This window comes from Musca vetustissima, unplaced genomic scaffold (assembly GCF_032173495.1).
Source record: "Musca vetustissima isolate MV318-11 ecotype Yass unplaced genomic scaffold, APGP_CSIRO_Mvet_v1 utg14208, whole genome shotgun sequence".
Taxonomy (NCBI): Eukaryota; Metazoa; Arthropoda; class Insecta; order Diptera; family Muscidae; genus Musca; species Musca vetustissima.
This window is the reverse complement of record NW_026882685.1, coordinates 314036-340996: the sequence shown is the minus strand read 5'-3', so window position 1 is coordinate 340996 and position 26961 is coordinate 314036. Positions and strand designations below refer to the sequence as shown.

The 26961-nt window shown below is 35.0% G+C and overlaps 1 protein-coding gene across 1 annotated transcript in view; it reads right to left on the bottom strand.

The window, feature by feature from the left end:
* Window positions 1-1677: 1677 nt before the first annotated feature.
* Window positions 1678-26961, bottom strand: part of LOC133329289 (45 kDa calcium-binding protein) — a 45579-nt gene continuing 20295 nt past the window's right edge. Inside the window, exons 2-3 of the mRNA XM_061537778.1 lie at window positions 5815-6499; window positions 1678-1760 (exon numbers count right to left, since the gene is read on the bottom strand). Coding sequence (XP_061393762.1) covers window positions 1686-1760; window positions 5815-6499 — 760 coding nt within the window. The 3' untranslated portion in view covers window positions 1678-1685. The remainder of the gene's footprint in view (window positions 1761-5814; window positions 6500-26961) is intronic.

Sequence of the window (26961 nt, the reverse complement as noted above, 5' to 3'; positions counted from 1 at the left end):
TGCATAAATCGACTTAAAAAGTGATTCTATGCATATTCTCAAAAGGAACCATGTGTCTATCTCGTTTCCATTTGCCTGTTACAAACATGGTACATAATACCCTGTACCACAGTGTGGTGAAGGGTATAATGAATTTTATAATATCATACGAAGTATCCGAATTGATCCAAAATATGACACAACCCAATATTTTCACCAAGTAGTTTTGCAGAAGGAGGCTTATTGGTCTTAGTTTCTTTCCCTCAAAGGATTAACATTCGAAAATTTATAAATCATCGGAAATATGTTATCTATGTCATAATTTGGATATATATTGAAGCCTAAATGCTCCATCTTATGGTGGAGGGTAAATTTAAAATTCCATCAAAATTCTAATTTGTTCCGTACTAAATTTTTAATTAAACAATTCTTAATTTTGATTTTGTTTTCATTGCATAAATGTATGAAATTTATTGATTCCGTTATATCATTTTTATACAAATACACTTAAACTACAAATTTTATATATATATATGTTTTTTTTGTATTTTTATTTTATTTAAAAAAAAGAGTATTGTATTGTTTTTGTTTTTTTATTTATTACTATTGTTCCATTTTGTGTTTTGAATTATTTTTTTTATTTCGAAAAACTTAAAAATAATATCACTATAACAATTTCACAATTTAATTTTATTATTATTTATTACTTTCATCGCTACAAATATTTTGTCTAATTTTTCGAGTATATATTTTTTTTTTGTTTAAAGATCCAAAGGACGGTAAAAATAAATTTCAATTTAAATACGATAAATTTAACAAACTTAACAAAACTGCGAATATGAAAGAAATAGTTTTTTTTTTCTACGAGTTATTTACAATGATTATATATCTATAAAAAATTTAAAAAATATGGGATGGAAAATCAGTGCTGGCAATATTCATAAAGTTTCAGGTGTTTATTACAGAAGATAGTTTTTTTGCTACTCTTGGGATCATAAGGTTTCCACAACGCATCGCCATCTTATTAAGTTCTTGTCATAGTTTCATTAATTTTTTTATTTCAGCGAAGCAGATGCTTGGTTTGTTGTAGCCTGTTCTGCCATCTATCGTTGCCTAGAAACATCATCTCCTTGAATTTATAGTTGTCTGTTCTGCCATCTATCGTTGCCTAGAAACATCCTGGAATTCTTGCAGTGGTTGTGATCTTTGCTTAGTTAGTGTTGCCATTTTTCTTTTGGTGGTGCTATCTCCAGACATTCCTAGTTTATGTTATTCGTATTTGTTCATGCCGTGGTTGGTAATTAGAATGTCAGGGAATTTCGGATGCGTTTCAATTCAAGTCTATTTTTTAGTAAATATTCCAAAACCATTTAAAAAAATATTTCATCATTTACCCGAGATCCATCGGTTTGTAGTTTGATACACCATCCACTGCACTATCCCATCCCCGTTAGAGATAAAAATACAATACAATGTTGTAACGAAATGTTTCAAAATATATTGCCTGCATTGATTTACCCATCCTCCCTTAGAATTTTTCAGTTATAATATATTGTTTTTGTTGTTTTTTTTTTTAAAGAATACAAAAAACACTACCAATTACTTCACAATGGATATGTTCGAGTCACAGAGAGTAGAGTAGTTTTTTTGTAGTGGTAGTAATAACCATAGTTTGTCTAGAGATTAAATTGATTACAGTATAAAATTCAAAATTCGGTATGAAAACTCTGAGCCGTATCAATCATTTTGGATGTTAGGAAGATTTCAGCATTTGAGAGGATCTGAAAGAAAATGAAAAAATAAAATAATTAAAATTGGAAATATTTGTAGAATATTTTGTAGTCGAGGGCAAGTAGAGTATATTTTCTAAAAATAGTTTTAAATTTAAGAATATTGTAACCTGACTACATACATACAATATTAGGTAGTGCAGCAGACGAAGAAAGGATCTTCGCATATCTGTAAAAATAGGCTTATGTATGAAATGAAATGCAGCCGAAGCATCTTGACATTCTAAAAACCAAAACCGACATCAACAATACATGAGGATAACACCTAAATAGGAATTACAGGAGTGTCACACAGAGGAAAATGACTTCACCACAATCACTGCACTGCACAAAATGCAAGGAAACATTGTTTCTAGATAACGATGGGTGGCAGCCGCATCACCTAGGCTACATCAGACGAATCGTCAACTTAGCTGGAATAATACAAAACAATGATAAACGAAATAAACACAAAGACTAATCGAGTAAATATGTCGATGATCCGTGACGGCCCTATGCTCCTAGAGAAAGTGGATTTCGAAATTTGTAAAAATTGACCTTAATTCTCTTCCAAAGGAAAGCGTTGGAAGACCCCGAAAGCGTCATTAACATCAACACATGACCGGAATACAAAATAGTGATGACAGAAGTTAGCGCCATCTAGAGAAAAACGACAGCATTAACTAAGCAAAGACCACAATCGCTGTTCAAAATTCAAAGGAATTGTTTCTAGGCAACGGTAGATGGCATCTGCATCACCCTTAGGTGCAATAAAAAACAAGTATAAACAAAGCTAATACAAGGACTAATTGAGTTTAAGATGGCTAAGTTTTGTGGAAGCGCCCTATGCACCATTAGGAATAAAAAATATATAAAATCAGTAAACCAGCGTATTGACCATGGAAGCACACACGCTAGGTACTATAGAAAGTCGTTAAGCTCGGCTGGGTCAATTTTTTTATAAAGAATTTAGCCAAATTTTGCAATCGAATTAAAGCCTATATTTGTCATTTCGGGAATGTGGTTTTTTGGAGGGTTAGAAGCGTCATATATTCCAAACGAAAAGGCCGATTTTTGGTATGCCGGATGCCTTATGAAAAAATCTGTGTAAGACACTCGAAGCACATTTCCACTGTGATTGAAAACTCTCTAAAACACCTACAATAACATCATCTGCTACTCTTGTTCGTTTTGGTGGTGTACTGGTCAGAATTGACCGTCCTACGTCCCTCTAATGGAACAGATGTCACATGAACATTTTTGCCGAAGAAACAAGCTATCATTTACTTCTAAATGCTTGGATTTGTCTCGTCTTCGAGGAAGGGATAGATCCATCATTCATCGCCTGTGTCGATCGATTTTTCTCCAAATTTTCTTTAGTATTTTTTACGACCCGCTGGGCATTAGTTTCGGTTGCTTCGAAATTGTTAACAGATTCTGTAATATTTTCATTTGCTATCCCATCGGATTTGAAAATCACATGTGACAAGGGTGCGAAAAAATTCGCTCGCGAATGATTCAAAATACATTCTTTTCGTTTTGTGCTCATTTTATGAATGAATTTATGGCGATAAATTCTTTACCAAACGAACATTCGCCAAATAATGGTCGCAACACATAGCAAACGAGTGAGAGTGCACAACAACGTTCGTTCGTTTCGTGGTTGAAATTCTTTCTGACATTCGCGAACATTTGTTTTTTGAGTTTTTCAAAAGAATGCTCTTCAACAACAAATGCTCGCGAACGAATGAATCGACGACGCTTGCAGCGTTTTTCTATCTGACTACATAACACAGGACGATCTTGTATTATCAGTTCACGCACGGTATCAATATTCTGCGGCAAAATAGTACTGTGAAGCTAATTCTATCCCTATGGAAGAGGTAGTATCTGTCGAATGTCATTTGCAAGTCCACGGGGCTAAAATACGAAAATAGAAACAGAATTGTTTAATCTATTAAAAAATTCAAAGTATCTCGAGGTTTACCGTATGATCTAATCTTAAAAAGTACAGCCTAATACATGGGAACTGTTAATATTACACCAGTGATGGTCAGAGCTGTAAAAACATCGATATTCCAAGCATTAGATAGTTCCGATATTTCATTTCAAACTATCGATTGCTATCGATATTATCGGAGAAGAAACTATTTATTAAAAAACCACAAAAGTGCAGAACTGTTGATTCAAAAACAAATGCCGAATCTACAAATACAAAATTGAAGGTATGTATATGTTTGACTTTTGTTAAACCGATGATATTAATCATTTTTGTAACACATTGTAGACTTTTTCGTGGTTTTGAAAATAATTCACATAATTCGTACTAACACATATGTGGGGATGGTATATGAAAGTAAATATCAGCTGCCCCTACCTCAAAGAGAACCACTGTCAGTGGTTTGCCTGGCGCAATGTATCCTCCTTTACGATTGTTGGAATTTTTTCGCGTTTCTGAGAAAAGTACGTGCTTCTAAGCAAATTTACATTGTTCGGTTTTGGATAATACGTATTTTCCAATACCATTTTTCACAAACACAAAGTCGAAAAGGCGCGCAAATTATATTGACGTATTGGCAAAACCTAACCTATGTTATTTTGTCCGATAATATCGATAGCCAAAACTATCAATCGATATTCAATTTTAAGAAAAGAATCAATACTATTGATATTGCCATCGATTTTTTTTTTACAGCTCTAGTGATTGTTAGGTACCACCTTAGGGAATAAATTCCTGCTTTACCGGATTTAATTTCCACGGAAAAATACCAAAGTCTTATCTCGTTCTAAACGAAGGCATCTGTCCGAATTATCATGAACACCAATTCATGTTTGTGTAAAAACATTTCAATATATACCCAATCAACACGAAAATATCGACGGTGAGCAGTTTCCGACTGCACCAGCGGAGGGAATAACTATTCATAAATGTCAAGATGCCTAGTGTGAAAAAGTCTATGTATATTTGAAGTCTCGCAGCGACTACAGCAGCTGCAAATTTTGTGCTTCTCCATTTTAATTTTTCAAGATTTTCAATGGGCTGATAAATTAATACCAATGCTTGTAAAGGTTTGTAACTTTGCACATATATAACTGAATATAATAACCGATTGGCTTTATCCTAGTTCATACGATAGCTATACACTCACAGAGAAACGTGCAAAAATTTGAAATCGATTGGGTTATTAGTTTTTGAGTTATCGTGCCCGCCACTCACAAAAAATTCTTAGAGAAAAACGCTTTTAAATTTGAGAAGCCCTTCAGCCGTCACTTGATGCTGACACAATAAATCGTCAAGAGTTCTTGAGATTTTCACTTGAAATTTTGTAGGGACATTCCTTAATTAGTGTAGATTCGAATTATATCAACAAAATTTTTGACCCCGAGAATGGGGGGGGTCCCCTTAAAGAAATGAAATTGGAACGAGTGCTTTAGAACTCATTACGAGTTAATGCATGAGATTAACACATTGATAAAGTAGATTCGTCCAGAAAAAAAGTTAAACTGCATGTAATTCGTTAAAAGCGCCAATTTTCTAAAACTCGTAATACTGATCCATCCTAAGAGAAATGAGCTGCTTGCAACACTTTAAAAAAGTATTGAGTTTAATCAAAAACGACTATGTCTTCAAGGATCGAAAACTCGAAAATTTTCTTCAGGATCTACAAGATGAATTCAGGATTCTTGGAGGCAGAACTAGATCGAAATGTAATTATATTACATAGGGAGGGTAGTGGTACATCAGCTGAAACTTCTGAAGTATCATAGTGTATCATAAAACTTCCTCCTTTGATTTCTGAGTCGGATCTTCTGAATATAGTTCGCACATTAAATACTAAACCGAAGCTCTATTAAATATTACCCATTTTTATAAAAAACTTAACGTCGAACCTTCTTCTAAAGCGCCAATATTAATTTCACATTGGTTTTAGAAATAATATTTTTTAATAAGAATACTACTTCTTGTGCTGCAACTGCAAGTAGTCTTCTACATTTCTATGCCTTAAAGTAAGAAAAATACCCTCCACTTGCTCTCAACGTTCTCCCATTCAATAATTACTCTTACCTCTTTCAGTGTCAATTTGCCATTACGATCTTCATCACATAAACTGAAAAGGGTGGCCGCTTCCTGAAGAGCATATCTGGGCGTTTTGGGATTTACATAATTCAACAATTCTCCACGATCCGCTTTGCCATCTTGATTTTTATCAATTATCCGCTTAAATTCTTCTCTCCTTTCCACAACCGTTTTCGATATCAATGATTTCCGTATCAAATCATCATCATCCGCCACATTCACTTCGGAAAATTCTTCTATACTCAGCTGATCATCACCATCCTGATCGAATTGTCTCAACAAATCATCGACCAATTCGAGTAAATTACTTATACTTGATTCCGGATGGCGAAATGAAAGATATTCATCAATGGTTAGGGTGAAAAGATCAGTGCGCGCTGCCTCCGACCATCGGGCCTTATCACGCATCATATCTTCACGTGCTTTACGATTCAGAGCGGTATGTTTAATTTCATTATGTTCATCAATATCGGCTTCGGTCATGCCGTGTTCTTTCAGGAAATAACGATGATATTCTTCCCAGGTAACCAGACCATCGGCGGGGGATATATCAACGCGACGGAATTCTCGAGGATTTAATTGTATGGCTTCATCGATATGGTCCACAATGTTTTTATTGATATATTGTCCTAATTCTTTGATGGTTAAATAGTTGTCGTGATTCCGATCGGCTCTGTAAAAAAGAGAAAAAGGGGGAATTGTTTTTTTAAATGCAGAATGAATATTGACAGATCTTTAAAATATTCATTCAAAAAAAATAATAAAAAAAATATTTAAAAAAAATCTTCGCCTAATGGTAGACTTTCAAAAAATATTTAAAAAAAATCCACGCCTAATCGTAGACTTTTTAAAAATATTTATAGAAAATACACGCCTAATGATAAATTTTTTAAAAATATTTTAAAAAAAATCGCGCCTAATGGTAGACTTTTTAAAAATATTTTTAAAAAATACACGCCTAATGGTAGACTTTTTAAAAATATTTTTAAAAAATACACGCCTAATGGTAGACTTTTTAAAAATATAAAAAAATCACTTCTTATGGTAGACCTTCAAAAAATATTAAAAAAAAATCCACGCTTTATGGTAGACCTTCAAAAAATATTTAAAAAAATCAACGCTTCATGGTAGACCTTCAAAAAATATGTTTAAAAAATCCACGCATAATGGTAGAACTTCAAAAAATATTTTTTAAAAAATCCACGCCTTATGGTAGACCTTCAAAAAATATTTTTAAAAAATCCACGCCTTCCTGCAGGGCCAACACACACACTTATATTCTTTAGTAAAGTCTTCGGTAATTATTATTAACTTCAAGTTCATTAACAATATCAATTTATTTCTTCTACCAACCACAAGAAAGATAACCCACTCTCTGGCACCTTTACATTATTAACCATTAACTCCATCGAAATCGAGACAGCCGTTGATCCCATGAATGTGAAAACCTCAAAAACTAAAAGCTCAACCCGAAAAGTATCTTTAATTCGAAAAGTTTTGCCATGTGGTTGAGATGATAAAAGACTAAAAGTTAGTCTGTCTGCCTGCCAGCAAGCGTAAAGTTGTGGGAGGTGCTTTGCGATAATTAACCGCAACATCGCCACTACAAACACGATGGCAACACCACCACCACCACCGGCAGTGCCACTCCCCGCCAACGCCACCAAACAATAAATTACTATGAACTTTATAATTAGTCAGGATGCAAGGATATGATGGTGTGGTAATACAACTACAGGTGTTCTTATGCACACAGTCACAGACAAACACACATATGTATATACCGTCATGTGTATCTCTTTAATGTGCGTGCTTATATTTATATAAGTCAACATGTATGTGGCATTCGTACATTAGGATTTCTCTAATGTGGATAGTTTATAATTATTATATCCTTTGTTGGGTTAGGAAAGTAAGGAAAGCAAATAAATTGTAATTAAACGCGGAAAGAAGACAGAAGACAAACAAAATAAAAAAAGGAAAATGGACACAAGACATTCAGCAAATGTGTATTAAGGTACTCTATAGAAATCACTCCTGACAGTCCTTGAGAAAACAGATGAATCCTAACAGACGTCTCCTGCCCGCAACTTCGTTAGCGAAAGTAGGAGATATTTAAACTTGTATTAACATATTATATATATATATATATATATGTCAGAAAAAACAATCCACACATTAATACCGACCATAAATTAAATTTGAGTACCATTTAGTACCAAATTTCATGATTCGAGCTCTAAATGTTCACCCAAATCCAAATTTTCCATTTAGCACACACAATTTCCATACCATACCAAAACTCCACAGTCATCCTAAATCCAAGTTTCAGGATTCTATTGGCGCACTCGCAATTCAAATTATACCAAATTTAGTACATAGTTGTACCAATTTCCAAAACTTCCTACATACCCCACTTCAACATCCCCCAGTCATCCTAAATCCAAGTTTCAAGAATCCAACATTATCGGTTGACCCACAATTCAAATTGTACCAAATTTAGTACACAGTAGTACGAATTTCCAAAACTTCCTACATACCCCTATCCTACACCTCCAGAGTGATCCTAAATCAAAATTTCATGATTTCAACTCTATCGTCTCACCCACAATTTAAATTGTACCAAATTTAGTACACATTAGTACGAATTTCTAAAACTTCCTACATATTTCAATCTTACACCTCCACAGTGATCCTGACTCCAATTTCCATGATTCTAGCTCTATTGGTTCACCTAAAACTCAAATTGTACCAAATTTAGTACCATTTAGTACCCATAAGTATTAATTTGTTAAATTGAATCCTGACACTAACCTACATCCCTTCAATGATCCTAACTCCAAATTTCATTGTTCCAGCTCTAAGGGTTCACCTAAATCCACCTAAATCCAAATTATACCAATTATAGTACGATTTAGTACTTTTCGTACACATAAGTAAAAATTTTCCAAAACTACGCACATATCCTAATCCTACACTCCGACGTTACTGCTACTTTCAATTTTAAGCATTCGATTTGTACCTTCAAATTAAATTTGTACCAAATTTATTACCATATTATACTTTTCGTATACATGAGTACACGCTTTCCAAACTCTCCTCATATCGACTCTACTTCTCAAGTTTTTTTTTTGCATTCCAAATTTCAATTTTTTAGCTCAATTCATTCACATACTACGATATTGTACCAAATTTAGTACATTTCAGTACTTTTCGGATACTTATAGTTCGGATTTCAAAAAAGCCCTTTGCTGCATCTACTCCATCAGTGACCCTTAATCCAAATTTCAGAGTTCTAGCTTTACTGGTTCGCCAACTACAAATGGTATCACATTTAGTACTTTTCGTACTGTTCTAGTACGAATTTCCAAAAACCCAGCTTTATCTGACACCTTTGAACCAAGAGTGACCCTCACCTAAAATTTCCAGATTCTAGCTTAAGACGTTTCGTCTGGTCGTTGATGAATCGTTAAATCAGTCAGTCAGTCAATCACTTTACTCTTTTATTATTCTAGATTCAATTTGTACCAAATATAGTACCATGTAGTACTTTGCGTACACATGAGTACACGCTTTCAAAGCCATCTCCTTTAACACTAGATTGCCGAGAGCAGTCATTTTGACGGTTTTTAAATTTCAAGTACAAAAACAATTGTGTATATTATGACTCAGCTTTTTAAAATTTGGTGACTTTTTCTACCACATAGAACTACGTTTATTAATCATAGTAGCTGCTTCCTCCCCTCTTTCATTCCCCGTATTCACATGTGCTATACCTAAATAGCCTAAAAGCGGTCATTTTGACCTTTTTGAAATATTAAATAATCAAACTACTTTTATTACTGTATAAAGTAAATTTCTTATATGACCAGATCGGTACAACAACATCGAAACCCGTTTGCTACTCTAGAAACACATACGAACACACAAATCGGGAAAAATTAATTTTATATTTCCAGTCGATTTCATATTATATAAAGTCTTCCTCTTTTTTCGAACGTTTTGTCCGCGCTCTTATTTTTCAAAAGGGGAAACCCGAGAGCCCTACCACCGAAAACAAATAATAACAACGTTTTGTATGATTGTAAATAATGTAACAAATATTAAAAAAATAGTTTAGAAAAATTTCTTTACACAATAAAAGATTTTTCAGAATGAAGTCATTTTGACCGATTTTAGGCAATATAGGTATATACAAAATTCCCGTCTTTCTAGTGTTAATAGACTCTACATCTCAATCCAAATTCGCATTCCACATTTCAAGTTTTTAGCTCTATCTATTTACATGCTACGAATTTGTACCAAATTAAGTACAGTTTAGTACCTTTCGGATAGTTATAGTTCGATTTTCCAAAAACCCTTTGCTACACCTATCCTACAATCCATCAGCGACCACCAATCCAAATTTGAGAGTTCTAGCTCTATCGGTTCACCAAATACAAATGGCTTTCAAAAACCCAGCCTTATCTGTCACATTTGGACCAAGAGTGACCCTCAACCAAAATTTCAAGATTCTAGCTTCAGCCGTTTCGTCTGGGCGTTGATGAATCGTTAAATCAGTCAGTCAGTCAATCACTTTACTCTTTTATATATATATATATATAAGCTATATATATAAGCTATACGGAAATTTAAACCGATTTCATCGAAACTTCTCAAGTTTAAGTTATACTAAATTCCATATGTTTTGTGCATACCGGCCACATTCTAAAATCGGGAGAAAATATATCTAGAAGCTCTATCTAAATCTGAACCGATTTCAAAACTTTCCACACGCTTTCAAAACTTTCCACAGGTTATATTAACTTCAGTACGTTGAACAAAATTGTGTGTCAATCGGCCAACCTTTGGTCTTTGGTGAACCATTTAAAATCGGACGAAACTATATATTAGAGCTATATCTAAATCTAAACAGATTTCAACTAAACTTGTCACACGTTATGTTTTGGACTTTAGTACGTAGTGCAAAATTTTGTGCCGATTGGACCCACCTTGGTGAAGCACTTATATCCAACTTCTAGGTTATATTAACTTCAGTACGTTGTGCAAAATTTGTTACAATATTGTGTAAAATCGGACGAAAATATATATGTAAAAGCTATATCAAAATCTGAACCGATTTCAATGGGAATTGCCTGAGATTAACTTATATTATGGGAGCTATATCTAAATCTGAACCGATTTTCACGAAACTTAACACACATCACTATAGACTTAATTCAGTACGCTATGCCAAATGTCGTGCAAATCTAAGGATATATAGGGACTTTGGTGCACTATTTACCTTAAATCGGACGAAGATATATATGGGAGCTGAATCTGAACCGATTTTTTCCAAATTGTCCATGAGCCGAATAAGTGACCTGTGCCAAATTTCATCCAATTCGGATTATAAATGCAACCTGTATTTTGTTTACAATTTATCATCGACAGACAGACAGACGGACGGACGGACATGCATAAATCGACTTAAAAAGTGATTCCATGCATATTCTCAAAAGGGGCCATGGGTCTATCTCGATTATTTTTGCCTGTTACAAACATATGCACAAAGACATAATACCCTGTACCACAGTGTGGTGTGGGGCATGAAAAGGAAAATGGACACAAAACATTCAGCAAATATTTATTAAGTACTCTATAGAAATCACGCCTTCAGAAAATAGTTTTAAAAAATCCACGCCTGATGATAGTCCTTCAGAAAATTGTTTTAAAAAATCCACGCCTGATGATAGTCCTTCAGAAAATTGTTTTAAAAAATCCACGCCTGATGATAGTCCTTCAGAAAATTGTTTTAAAAAATCCACGCCTGATGATAGTCCTTCAGAAAATTGTTTTAAAAAATCCACGCCTGATGATAGTCCTTCAGAAAATTGTTTTAAAAAATCCACGCCTGATGATAGTCCTTCAGAAAATTGTTTTAAAAAATCCACGCCTGATGATAGTCCTTCAGAAAATTGTTTTAAAAAATCCACGCCTGATGATAGTCCTTCAGAAAATTGTTTTAAAAAATCCACGCCTGATGATAGTCCTTCAGAAAATAGTTTTAAAAAATCCACGCCTGATGATAGTCCTTCAGAAAATAGTTTTAAAAAATCCACGCCTGATGATAGTCCTTCGGAAAATAGTTTTAAAAAATCCACGCCTGATGATAGTCCTTCAGAAATTTGTTTTAAAAAATCCACGCCTGATGATAGACTATCAGAAAATATCTTTAAAAAATCCACGCTTGATAATAGTCCTTCAGAAAATATTTTTTAAAAATCCACTCCTCCTAACCTCAAAATTATACCAAGAAATTCTCTCACCCATACAAACTATCTGAACTCGTTAAAAATCGCACTTAATGCAACCAAATTATAAATGTGATTATAAGTCGTACGAAACGTCGTCATATTAACGGAATTAGAAAATATATTTTCCGCAGCGAAATAAACTTTTTAATATCCGGCACCTGTAGATGACTTCAGGGTATAAATTGAGAGAAAATTTCTGCATTTAAACGATAACATTCAGTCGGCAATGAAGAAGATTTTACGAAAAATTAACATCTATGGCAGTATATAATAATTTGTATGCGCAAAAACACACATACGACAAATAGATAAATTTGTATGTGTGTTTGTGCCTTTATTTGTAGAAATATTTGTTTGCTCACGATAGGAGTGGCATTTGCTAAAATTCTAATTTTTATCAAACAAAAATTTCCATATATTTCCACTTACATGCATACACAGAAACACTCAAAAACACATACACAAATCTATATATATATATATATTCGAGGATATACATACAGTGATACACTAACACACATTAAAAACACTTTATATAGAATTTTCTATATCTATGCTTAAATGCGATTTGCATTAACCCTCAAGTGGAAAGGGGATCCTAAAAGGGACAAGGACTTTCAATAAGCTTGGATTTTTTTTTAAATATTTTCGAACGGACTTTCAATAGGCGTGGATTTTTTTTTAAATATTTTTTGAAGGCTTAAAAGTAGGCATGGATTTTTTAAAAATATTTTCTGAAGGCCTAAAAGTAGGCGTGGATTTTTTAAAAATATTTTCTGAAGGCCTAAAAGTAGGCGTGGATTTTTTAAAAATATTTTCTGAAGGCCTAAAAGTAGGCGTGGATTTTTTAAAAATATTTTCTGAAGGCCTAAAAGTAGGCGTGGATTTTTTAAAAATATTTTCTGAAGGCCTAAAAGTAGGCGTGGATTTTTTAAAAATATTTTCTGAAGGCCTAAAAGTAGGCGTGGATTTTTTAAAAATATTTTCTGAAGGCCTAAAAGTAGGCGTGGATTTTTTAAAAATATTTTCTGAAGGCCTAAAAGTAGGCGTGGATTTTTTAAAAATATTTTCTGAAGGCCTAAAAGTAGGCGTGGATTTTTTAAAAATATTTTCTGAAGGCCTAAAAGTAGGCGTGGATTTTTTAAAAATATTTTCTGAAGGCCTAAAAGTAGGCGTGGATTTTTTAAAAATATTTTCTGAAGGCCTAAAAGTAGGCGTGGATTTTTTAAAAATATTTTCTGAAGGCCGCCAAATATTGGTCCTAGACCCACCTTTAAGTATACCGATCGTCATATCTCGACTAGCTGAGTCGATCTAGACATGTGTGTTCGTCCTGACCATACGATACCCTAGTATGGAATGTTCGTTATTAAGGTTGAGTTAAAAACATCCCAAGTCTCATATGAGGGTTAACTGGGCCACAGTTAATGTGAGCTCTTGCCTCTAAATGATGTGACTGCATGAACTCCAGTTTTGTAATCGTGTGAATGAGTGTGCTTGTATGTGTGTGTGCTCGTGTGTTCCTGTGTAGGGGGTGTGCTTGTGTATAATTGCAGCATAATTTGACTTGTATTGCCATTAAAGCTGTACACCCTCACTCCGTCTGCCCCGTCAGGCAGCCTGCCATCCTGCGCCAGCATTTCATTCGTTTATTCGTGCTGGCATTTAAATGGTATTAATTTTATGCAGCAGCGAAAATATTTTTAATTTTCTACCATGACTTTTTATTTCATTTTTTTTGGGCTGCAGAGGCAGAGGATGTCGGATGTCGTTGAGTTGGCGCTTGAGTTTGCAAAGGCTTGCTATACAAATACTTTCATCTAAGTACACACACACACATATAGACGTCACATTACATCCGTGTGCCTAAAAAACTAACATTGCAGCCAAATAATGCCATGCGACGTAGATACAACAAAAAACCCACTCACACACACACATATTTGACATAGAGCAAACGCATAGAGGCAATGGAAACGAATATCGTGACTGGGAAAGCGGAGTAGAGCTGAGCTGAGTATAAAGTTCCATGCTATCATTTCCGTTTCCTTGCTTAACTAGTGGCTTTCTGTTGCTGCTGTTGTTGGGTGCAAATAATACGATACTGTGGTCTCATGTTGCCGGCGGTATTTCGTCGTCGTCGTTGTTTCGGTTTTTCTATTAGATATGGGTTTTGTGCTTTCTACTCTCCTAAGCTTCTTTCTAGTCTTGCTGGTGGTTTGAGTTTTTATTTCAAAAGCCGAAAAAGAAGAGGAATGTTTTTTTTTCGGGGATTTATATGGCTACCAAAGAACAAAAAAACCAACGTGGGGCGTTAATTTGGCATTACGAAAGAAGCGGAAAGGTGATTATATGCTTGGTTGGTAGATGGAAAAATAAAACATACACACATTGCACATACAAAGAGATATACTCGATATTTCAAGGATTAACAAATAAAATTGCACTTTGATAAATTGAAGTGAAATGTGATTGCAATTTTAATAAAATATTTCGGAGGTCATCAAATCATATTGTCTATTGCCTATATTTAAAAAAATCCACGCCTGACGATAGTCCTTTAAAATATTTTTAAAACTCCACACTTGATTATAGTCCTTTAAAAAAATGTTTTAAGAAATTATTACAATTATTTGTAGTCCGTCAAAAAATATTTTAAAAGATCTAGACGCACAGATAATCTTCTGATGATAGCCCTCGAAAAAATATTTTAAAGAAACTCACTATCAGGTCCTTGAGAAAATATATTTAAGACAACCACGTCCGATGATAGATCGTTAGAAAATATTTTTAAAAAATCCACGCTAACTGGAAGGGCCTTCAGAAAATATGTTTAAAAATCCACGCTAACTGGAAGGACAATATATTTAAAAAATCCACGCCTCATGATAATCCTTCAGAATATGTTTTTGAAAAATGCAATTCTGATGATAATATTTCAGAATATATTTTTAAAAAAATCCAATTCTGATGCTAATCCTCGAAAAAATATTTTTACGCTAACTGGAAGGACTTTCAGAAAATATGTTTACAAAAAACCCTCGATAACTGGATGGACCTTAAGAAAATATGTTTAAAAAAAAATCCAAATATTGACCGATCTTTATCAAAACAGGCATGGTTATTCTATGGCCCGATCCCTCTTCTCCATGCAAAAATTCGCGATGTTTGGGTCATAATTGCGGCCTCTAGATAGTCCTTTTTTTAGTCCATTTTTAAAAGATCCACGCCTGATGATAGTCCTTTGTGAAATATGTGTACAAAATCGACACCTGATGAAATAGTCCTTCAAAATAGCTTTTAAAAATCCACGCCTGAAGGACTATTATCAGGATATATATTCTAGTGGATCATCCACGCCTGATGATCCACTTAATCGTAATCACTTAAGGGAACCCCCCCCCATTCTCGATTTTAATTTTTCAAGATTTTCAATGGGTTGGTAAATGAATACAAATGCTTGTTAAGGTTTGTAACTTTTCACATATATATTTGAAGATTTAAAAGAGAAGAAAAATAATTTACAAAAAAATTTTGTTATTGTTTTGTTGTTGTTTTTTGTAATTAAAGAAAAGTCCTTATTTTTGATGGCGGGCATGATAACTCCTCACTGGAACATCGGAATCCGAAAATTCCAACGGTGTTAGAAAGAGTACATGTCTGGCTCTCGTATGAACTAGGATTATTGACTTCGCTCTAAAATTAACAAAATGGTGGACCTTTGAAAACATATTTTTGGAAAATCGCCGATTTTTTACCTAAAACCAAGTTAAAAAATAAGGAAGATCTTCACCAATTGGCTTTATCCTAGTTCATACGAGAGCTATACACTCCCAGAGAAACGTTGCAAAATTTGGAACCGATTGGGTTATTAGTTTTTGAGTTATCGTGCCCGCCATTCGCAAAAAAATGTTTAGAGAAAAACGCGTTTAAAGTTTGAGAAGCCCTTCAGCCGTCACTTGATGCTGACACAATAAATCGGCTATATCTTCAAGTGTTCTTGAGATTTTTACTTGAAATTTTGTAGAGACATTCTTTAATCAGTGTGGATTCGAATTATATCAACAAAAATTTTGACCCCGAGAATGGGGGGGTCTCCTTAAAATTACTTTCATATGATCACTGCCCGTACAAGGCAAAATTCAAATAACAAAAACCTTGAGAATATATTTTAGTCCTTGAGAAAATATTTTTAATAGATCTACGCCTGATGATAGTCCTTTGGGAAATATTTTTGCAAATTCGACACCTGATGATAGTCCTTGAGAAAATATTTGTAAAAGTTCTACGCCTGATGATATTCCTTGAGGATTTTTTTTAAATCCAAGCTGGAAATCCAAACTTTCTTATAGTTGCTTGGAAAATAGTTTCAAAAACTCCACGCCTTACTATAGTGCTTCAGAAAATATATGTAAAAAATCCGCCCTCAGACAATATGTTTGAAAAAATCTGATGATAACACTACTTTAAATAAATCAAAAAATATTAATTTTCCTTGTATCCATCTGCCAATTGATACATTATCCTTACATGTTGTTCGTAAATATTTATACCGTAAACACTTCCATGTTGTCCTTTAATCATCCTGTGTTAATTGGGACCTTGGTTTTATTGAATAAACCACTGTTTGAGATGTGATAATGATGATGACGTGGATGACGATGATGATGGTGGTGAGGCTGTTTGCTGTGCTCCTTGCTGCTTCGTTCCGTGTGGTGTTCTCCGTTCTCTGTGTGCTACCCACTCAGTTCTTTGCTTAACTTTATATAAATTATTCGGTTAGTCCTCTGTTCTTAATTGCACAATTATTGGGGCGTTATGTCAGGAGAGTGTATAATTTTCTGTGTGTTTATTTTGTGCTGGTGTTCCGTTTATATTTCTTTTTTCTTTAGTTCACCCATCTTTCACTTCCACTGAAAATTGCTCTACTTATTACTCTGGTTCCTGTCTTCTACGATATTCAGATGCTGTGGCATGAAAACACACACACATAGGCCTTGAGATCGACAAAGTAGAGGTTGGAGGACTTTATGGAAGAAGGTGGTGGGGGAGTAGTATTGAATGTCGCAACATGCATTGGCAAAACATGGAAAAATATCCTCTAATACTGTAACCGTTTTGGCAATGATTCCTACACACACACACAAGAATGGTAATGGTAATTTTTTAAATTACATTCCTTTCTATTGGCGGTTTTTTAATTATGGCCTCATATAATGGCAATTAAATTAACATTTTTTAAATGTTATTCACATTTTCCGTGTTATTTCGAAGCTCGAGTGTTGCCACTTCTCTCCCCCGTAATGACCGTCAGTCATTTAGTCATTGTTAAATGCTGGTTCACCAGGACAAAAACACGAACTACAATGAGCCCTGAGAGACTCTTTATGGAGATCCATGTTATTGCACACGTACAATACAGGAAGTGTGTATAGTTGGTGTGTGTGTATGCATCCATGCCTGTGTATGTGTATGAGTGGCGCGTGTGTGTGGTTGCATATAAAAAGCATTATAAACGCATTTTGGTATTTGAGTGCCTAGCACTTTGAACTCACATTTTAAATGGCTTGCAATTGCATCAATTAAATCTGTTTTGTTTTTAAATAAATATTCTGACTAAAGGGGATAGGGTTGCCATATATTTCACAAAATATTTTCGCAACGACTATCAAAAAGCTTGTATATTTCTTTAATATTTTCTTAGGGACTATTATTAAGTGAGGATTTTTAGACATATTTTTCGAAGGATGATCAATCTACGTATACGACGAACATTAGACGTAAATTTAAAAAAATATATTTACTGTTTTTTAAAAATTTTCGGTTTTTTAAAAATATTTTCCCAAGGACTCTCATCTTGCGTGGATATTTTAAAAAAATATTTTCTGAAGGACTATCATCAGACGTGAATTTTTATACCCTACACAACCATGTTGTCAGGTTATTATAGCTTTGTGCAGGCCTAAGAGTTTGTAACGCCTAGGCCCACCTTTAAGTATACCGATCGTCATATCTCGACTAGCTGAGTCGATCCAGACATGTGTGTCCGTCCGTCTGTCCATTGTAATTTGTAAACTCGATACATGCCACAGTTATGGACCAATCTTCACAAAAATTTTGCATGTAGGACCCAATGGCCCAATGAAGACCCCTATTGTTTTTGGTAAAGATCGGTTAATATTTAGGGGATGAAATAGACCAAATACAGGATTGCCCATATTCGACGGACCCATCAAAGAAAAAAATAAAAATTTGGCGGTTGGCAATGTTAATCATTTAATTTGTTCCAAGTAGATTTGTTTACATCAATTTTTGAATATGATATCACTCAAATGGCCGCCTCTGGCGTTGATGACGTATTGTGCCCTTTTTGCTGCATTTTCCATCGTTTCGGCCGGAATAGCGGCTATTTCTTCACGAATGTTGTTCTTGAGCTCTTCTACGGTCCTTGGCTTGTTAACGTAAACCTTTGACTTCAAATATCCCCACAAGAAGAAGTCAGGCGGCGTAAAATCGAGCGAACGCGGTGGCCAGTCCTAATCACAATTTTTCGACATCAAACGGCCCGGAAACAAATTCTTCAGAAAATCGATTGTTATGCGACTTGTGTGCGGTGGAGCGCCGTCTTGTTGAAACCAGAACTGCCTCATATGCTTTCGACGAATAATTGGCATCACAAAATTGGTCATCATGTCGCGATAACGCTCCTGATTGATGGTAACAGCATGGCCATTTTCATTTTGGAAGAAAAACGGCACAATGACCGATTTCGCACTAACGCCGCACAAAACTGTGACTTTTTGTCATGAAGAGGCACTTCTTGATTCTCCTGAGGATTTTCAGTGGCGTAAAAACGGTAATTTTGCTTATTTACGGTCCCATTCAATGTGAAATGGGCTTCATCGGACATGATAATTTTGTTCCAAAATTGCTCGTCATCTTCGGCCATTTCGATGACTCCTTGGGCCCATTCCAATCGACGAAGCTTGTCCGCAGCAACATTCTTTGCGTCAATTGAATTTTGTACGGGAACAAATGCAAATCAATGCGAATAATCCGTTGTAAAGTGAACCGAGCCATGCCCAACCGCTGAGAACGGCGTTTTTGGGATGTTCTTGGGGACCTCTCAACACTGGCTCGTACGGCAGCGATATTCTCGGCCGATCGCCTTGGTCGACTTTGTATTTCCTCTACGGATTAGAAAGAGCCTTACCAGTCGAAAATTTTTCGTATAAATGCTTAATGGTGTTCTTAGAATGTAAATTTCAAATATTTCAGAGCGCTCGCGTGACGTGTATTGGTTCATGGTAAAAATCTACTTGGACTGACGCTTCAATCGCGGTATGTCATTAAGTGATGTGACATCTCTGTCAAAAGTTATGGCGTTGCCAGATGGGTCCGTCGAATATGGGCAACCCTGTACTTAATTTTTTTTCACTTTTTCTGGTCGATCCAGGGGCCGCAATAATGGCCCAAACATTGCGAATTTTTACATGGAGAAGGTGATCAGCCCATAGAATAAGCATGCCTGTTTTGATAAAGATCGGTCATTATTTAGGGGGTCAAATAGACCCAAGAAGTTGACAATATATCCAAGAGGAGTGGTTGGCCTTCAAAATACATTGTCGTATGTACTCGGATGTGGGAGTTACACTTAAATATTTACAGGTGCTTACATATTTAAATATTATTTAGTAACCCATTACCACTCTAGAGGGCGAAAATATTTAATGTTTTTTTGTGTTTTTTCGAGTCGATCTATAAGCCACAATTGACAGCCGAACATAACACAGCCCACGGTGAAGGTCAAGAGAGTGTAAATATTGCCCAAGATCAGAATGTAGAACCTCACAAAGTTAGATTTTCGTGGAAGTTGTGTAGGGTATCATATGGTCGACCCCGTCCGACTATACTGCTCCGCTCGCTGGTTTTGTAATATATTTTCTCAAGGACTATCATCAGGCGTCGGGTTTTTAAAACTTTTCTGGTAGAAAAATGTTCAAATGGCATCACTTCCTAAGTGGCTGTGTGTGAGTGTGTTCGGGACAAATACAACATCATTTTAATTTTTGTTGCATCCTCTCTACGAACCGTGTCAGCAGCTAGTATCTATAGAATATAATGTGTGCGTGTGTGGGTTCACTCCATTTGGGGGCCTTGAACAATAATGTTGTTGGCGGTGGTTTTTAACAATTGGCCGTATCATTCTATGCCGGCCATATTCCATCCTATCGTCGACAGTGTGTATATTTATTGGCATTTTTATTGTTGACCGTGAAGCACAGCGCAGCGCGGTGCGGTGCAGTGCGGTTTTCATTCGAAATTTAACCAATTTGCACTTAATGTCATTTGCTCTATAAATGCCTCGGTTAAATACATAAATAAAGTGTATTTAATGTTCGCTTGGCAAGTACCAAGCGAAAATTCATTAAATATTAACACAGAGCGAAAGAGAGAGGAACAACGATATTCAATAGAGATAGAGGACAACGACAAATGGGAAATGTGAACAAAAAATAATAAAAAAAAGAATGAAAGACAAAAACAACAAAACTCTATTCATTTTGGAACAATGGGTGCTAATGAAATGGAGGTTTTTATTTTGTGTTTACAGTTTTAATTCTTTTTGGAGGTTCTTTGTTGTTGTTGGTGTTGTTTTTGTATGAGAATGGCAGTTAGTAGTTGTAGAGGATAATTTTGACAACGTTTTTAATTGCATTTGTTTTATTTATTCAATGTGACTTTAAGTGTGGAGGACTAAAATAATTTTAGATTTTTTAAAAATATTTCTTGAGGGCTTAACAATAAGCGTGGATTAAAAGAAAACTATTTTCTAACGCTTTTAAAAAAGTGTGGATTTTAAAAAAATCCCTAAGGGCATATCAATTAGCGTGGATTGTAAGGGCTTTTCAAAAGCGTGGTTTTATAAAAAAAAAATATTTTCTGAGAGCCTATCAAAAAGCGTGGATTTTTAAAAGTATTTTCGGGGGGCTTTAAAATAAGCGCGACTTTTTTAAAAGACGTGGATGTTTAAAAATATTTTCTGAAAGAGTTGGATTTTTTACCCCTCACCACACTGTGGTGCATATGCTTGTAACAGTCAAAAGGAAACGAGATAGAAACATGGTTCCTTTTGAGAATATGCATAGACTCTTTTTCTGAGTCGATTTATGCATGTCCGTCCGTCTGTAGACGTTAAATCGTAATCAAAGTACAGGAGGCATTTATGATCCGATTTGGACGATATTTGGCGCAAGTTCGTCCTTGGGCCAAACGAACCCTTTTGAAATTCGGTTCAGATTTAGATATAGCTCTCGTATATAGTTTCGTTCGATTTAAGGTAAAAGGGGCACCAACGTCCCTATATTTCTTTCGATTTGTCTGAATTTTGGTATAGCGCACTGAATTAAGTCGAGAATGATGTATGCTAAGTTTCATGAAAATCGGTTCAGATTTAGATATAGCTCCCATATATATGTTCGTCCGATTTAAGGAAAATTGTGTACCAAAGTCCCCATATATCTTTCGATTTGCACAAAGTTTGGCATAGCGAACTGAATTGAGCCTAGAGTGACATCTGCCAAGTTTCGTGAAAATCGGTCCAGATTTAGGTATAGCTGCCATATATTTTCGTCCGATTTCATGTAATTGGTGCACCAAAGTCCCTATATATCTTTCGATTTGCACGAAATTTGGCATGACGTACTCAATTGTGCCCATAGTGATGTCTGCTAAGTTTCGTGAAAATCGGTCCAGATTTAGATATAGCTGCTATATATAGTTTCGTCCGATTTAATGTAAATGGTGCACCAAAGTCCCTATATATCTTTCGATTTGTACGAAATTTTGCATGACTGTGATGTCTGCCAAGTTTTGTGAAAACGGTCGAGGTTTAGATATAGTTCCCACATATGAACCCTATTGAAATTGGGAAAAATCGGTGCAGTAAATAGTGCAACAAAGTTCCTTTAAATCTTTTGATTTGCACGAAATTTGGCATAGTGTAATAAATTGAGTCTAGACACCTCTTATATATAATGTCGTCCGATTTTATGTAAATGATGCATCAAAGTCCCTATATATCTTTCGATTTGCACGAAATTTAGCATAGCGTACTGAATTGTGTCTAGAATGGTGTGTGGTAAGTTTCGGGAAAATCGGTTCAGATTTCGATACACCTCCTATATATATATATTTTCGTCCGATTTAATGTAAATATAAAGACCCTATATATCATTCGATTTGCACGAAATCTGGCATAATGTACTAAATTGAGTCTAGAACGATGTGTGCTAAGGTTCGTGAAAATCGGTTCAGATTCCGATATAGCTCTTATATATATTTTCTTCCGACTTTATGTAAATTGTACACTAAAGAACCAAAGTTTTGCCGATTGACACACTATGGTGCAAAACGTACTGAAATTTATATAAATTATTCTTTGGGATTAAATTTTGAACTGGGCGGTATACCGAATAGTGTATATCAGCTTTGTTTTAAATCGATTAGTCAAATTGTACGCAAACGACTCTAAATTTGCCCGAATAAAATGAAATTTATCATAGGTTGCAGAAAGGCATGGATTGATGTTAGTCGGTTCACTTCTGGATTACTGACATGAAATTGTATATACCCAAAGTGGTGAAGGGTATCATATGGTCGGCCCAGTCCGAATTTTCTACTTTCCTTACTGGTTTAAAATGCGTTCTCATAGACTTATAATAAAAGCGGATTTTGAAAAATTTTTATATTTTTTATATTAACGTGGACTTTTTAACATTTAACAAATTTAAAGCTCTATCATTTGGCGTGATTTTTAAAAACAAAATTTCTGAAGGACTGTCATTTGGAGTGGATTTTTTAAAAATATTTTTCCCAAAGCATTTCATAATTTTATGGATTTTTTTAAAAATTATTTTCGAAGCACTTCCAATTTTATCCTAATTTTTTTTCTTTATAGCGTTTTCAATGTCATTTCAATACCATATCCCATTGTACACACTTATATAAAAATCCTTATTGTTATTTATTACATTAGTGGTGATGGTAGTGGTCGTATAATTAAGTAATTAATTTTCATATTCGGATTACAATTCATTTCGAGGATTTTGTATTTGCTATTGTGTGTTTCTGCTGTCTATCCCACTCAGAGATAAATTCCTACGGTTCTTGTATTACGAATTGAAATATGCATTGGCCATGCGAACAGGAGCATGTGTTGTGTCTGCAGCATTGTAATTTCCCATGTAATTTTCTATAATTAATTTAGCTGATAACGGCAAAAATAAATCTATACACGAGTAGAACATTCATTTTGATTAGAATTTAATTGTTGTGCCATTGTAGTTATTTGAGATTAGCTTCAGATATCTATGGCTCGGTATTCATTTAATTGCAATTGTTTAATATCGATTTATTGTGTCTGGTATATAATGTTGGGGATATTAAGCCAGTAGTGGAAGGATTGAATTGGTTTATATTTAAACAATAAAAATAAATAAATTTATGAAAATTATGAAATGTGTTTATCAATATTTTTCAAATAGGAAATATGAAAAAAGTGTAGTTAGATGGGTTATCCAAGCTATGAGAATGGTATGGGTATCCGACCGACTACAATTCTCCACTTACTGGTTACTGAAATGATTTTTTAAAAGGGGGATTTCAACACCACTACTAGGGGATTTCAATACCAGAGCCCAACAGCGTTGACTGAATATATCTATACCTCTACATGTTGCGTGATGAATGAGGATGGTAGGAGATTGCCACAGATCGCCGCAAACCACAATAGTGGCACCATCTGAAAAATGAGGTAACCTGCCAACCGGTCACTTCCCTCTATTCAACCATAAATCTGTACTTTCCTGAACCACGAGAAATCAGATTGACATCGTTTCAAAATGATTTATATATCTATCCCCTCAGATCTGAGAAAAGCCTCTGCTCAAGGTTGATGTTGGAGAGTGTCATAACTGTTGTTCATAGTGAACGATCCGGCTGAAATTTGATAGGAATATTCAAATATATCCACCACTAAGTCCAGAGCCACACACTCACTACTTGGCTGACTGAAATGAAGTTTCTACAGAACATAATGGTCGATGGAAAACTGATCCCGATCTCCAATTACCTCATTATATTGGTACTTTTCACTTCTATTTGTAATAAGATGATAAATATTAACAAGTGAAAAAGCGTTAAGTTCGGCCGGGCCGAACTTTGGATACCCTCCACCATAGATATTCTGACAAGTACTTGAAATGAAAATAAAGGGAAAATACCAAAAAGTGGACCTATACCGACATTTCTACAAACCCATTATGTAAACCATAATACAAATTTCCGAAATTTTTTCGAAATGGATAATTATACCCTGAGCCTTATGGCTAATAAGGGTGTATACACTTTGACATGGTGAACATTTGCCTAATCGAAATATTATTATTTCTTCCAAAATTAGTTCAAGTTTGAAGATGGGGAATATTGGTCCACTCATTCCGGTACCTCCCACACAGGAGCTAGGCCTAAATGCGGGTTATAATTCATATATAGTTCATTATAGAACCTTACGTTCTAGTTTTTTATCTTGATATCCTCTGCAGGTGAAATGATTACAACGGAGTCTTAGAACCAAACAGAAAACGCGGAACAAATCAGATAACTGTTAACATAACTGTTAATATAAAAAGGGGGTTATATGGGGACTACCCCAAAAAAGAGCGAATATTAATAATTGTTAGTAGGGAGATTCGTTTCCATATACGACTACAAAATACCAAATTGCAGCGAATTCGGTTGAAAAACGCGCTCAAAAACACCAAAATACCGAAAATTGGGGGTACCCTTATATGGGGGTAAAACAAAAAGATGGACCTATATTCATAATTTTTGTGGAGAAATTTGGTACCTATTAAGAACTACAAATACAAAATTATAGCCAATTCGGAAGAAAAATACGATCAAAACCCCTAAAATACTGAAAATTAGGAAGTACCATTATATGGGGTCTACCAGAAGAAGTGGACCCATATTTATATTTTTTTGGAGACATTTAGTATCCAATAAGAACCCAACGTACCACATTTTAGCGAATTCGGTTGGAAAACGCGCTCAAGATACCGCCAAAATACCGAAAATTGCGTTGTTTCTATAAATAGCTATACAACAATAGTGGTACGTTACATCATCAGCCTGAGGTATGTTGCAATGCATAACGAATTTTTACATGCCCGTCCAAGATTTCTTATCCAGGTCTCTTTTTTCTCGAATACCTGCCCTGCTTACCAGAATGCGGTAGTATCCTTCCTTGAGTATTTATACCCTTCACCACACTGTGGTACAGGGTATTATGTCTTTGTGCATATGTTGGTAACAGGCAAAAGGAAGCGAGATAGACACATGGTTCCTTTTGAGAATATGTATAGAATCACTTTTTAAGTCGATTTATGCATGTCCGTCCGTCCGTCCGTCTTTAGATGTTAAATTGTAAACAAAGTACAGGTCGCATTTATAATCCGATTTGGATGAAATTTGGCACAAGTCACTTATTTGGCCCAAGGACGAACCCTATTGAAGTTGGGAAAAATCGGTTCAGATTTAGATATAGCTCCCATATATAGTTTCGTCCGATTTAAGGTAAATTATGCACCAAAGTCCCTACATATCATTCGATTTGCATGAAATTTGGCACAGTGTACTGAATTAAGTCAAGAATGATGTGTGCTAAGTTTCGTGAAAATCGGTCCAGATTTAGATATAGCTCCCATATATATGTTCGACCGTTTTATTGTAAATGGTGCACCAAAGTCCTTATATGTGTTTTGATTTGCACGAAATTTGGCATAGAATATTGAATTAGGCGCAGAATGATGTATGCCAAGTTTCGAGAAAATCGGTTCAGATTTAGATATAGCTCCCATATATAGTTTCGTCCGATTTCATGTAAATGGTGCACCAAAGTCCCCATATATCATTCGATTTGCACGAAATTTGGCATAAAGTACTGAATAAGGTCAAGAATGACGTGTGCCAAGTTTCGAGAAAATCTGTTAAGATTTAGATATAGCTCCCGATTTAGGGTAAATGGTGCACCAAAGTCCATATATATGAGCACCAAAGTTCCTATATATGAGCATGTGTAGAGGTTGATGTTAGTCGCTTTACTTATAGATATAGATCGCATTTTAAGTTCGTTTAACTTCATGTCTACGTTCCTTCGAAAAGACGGCATCTGTAAAGACATATATTCCCCAAAGTGGTGAAGGGTATCATATAGTCGGCCCAGTCCGACTTTACTACTTTCCTTACTGTTTTTTTTAGATCTCTTGCAGTATAATTTTGTAATATCCTAGTTTCAGTCCTTGTTGAGGTCTACCGCCGCAGAATTCTTTTGTATCCTGGTATGAGTACTTATAAAGTTCATTCGCTGTAAAATACTATTTTCCTTTCGAAGGTATTCCTTTTGGTCTTGTATAAAGAATACATATTGGGCTTTTATAATAAAGACTTCATGATCGTCTGGCACGATTATGCGAAGGAGGCCCATTTAAGAAAACCTCTTGGTCTTTACATCGGTCTTCTATGAAGACCCCTTGTTCTTTTGTGTAGAAACCCTTTCACTTTTCTATGGAGAAGAACTGTTGCTCTTCTATGACTAAGACCTCTAAGAAGGAGACCTCTTGATTTTCTATGAATAAGATCTCTTGGTATTCTGTGAAAAATAACTCTTGGTGTTGTATGCAGAAGACCACTATGTTTGTTATAAAGAAGTCATTTTTGTATAAAGAAGACATGTTTTTATTTTACGGAGAAGTTTGGATTTTCTATGAAGAAGATG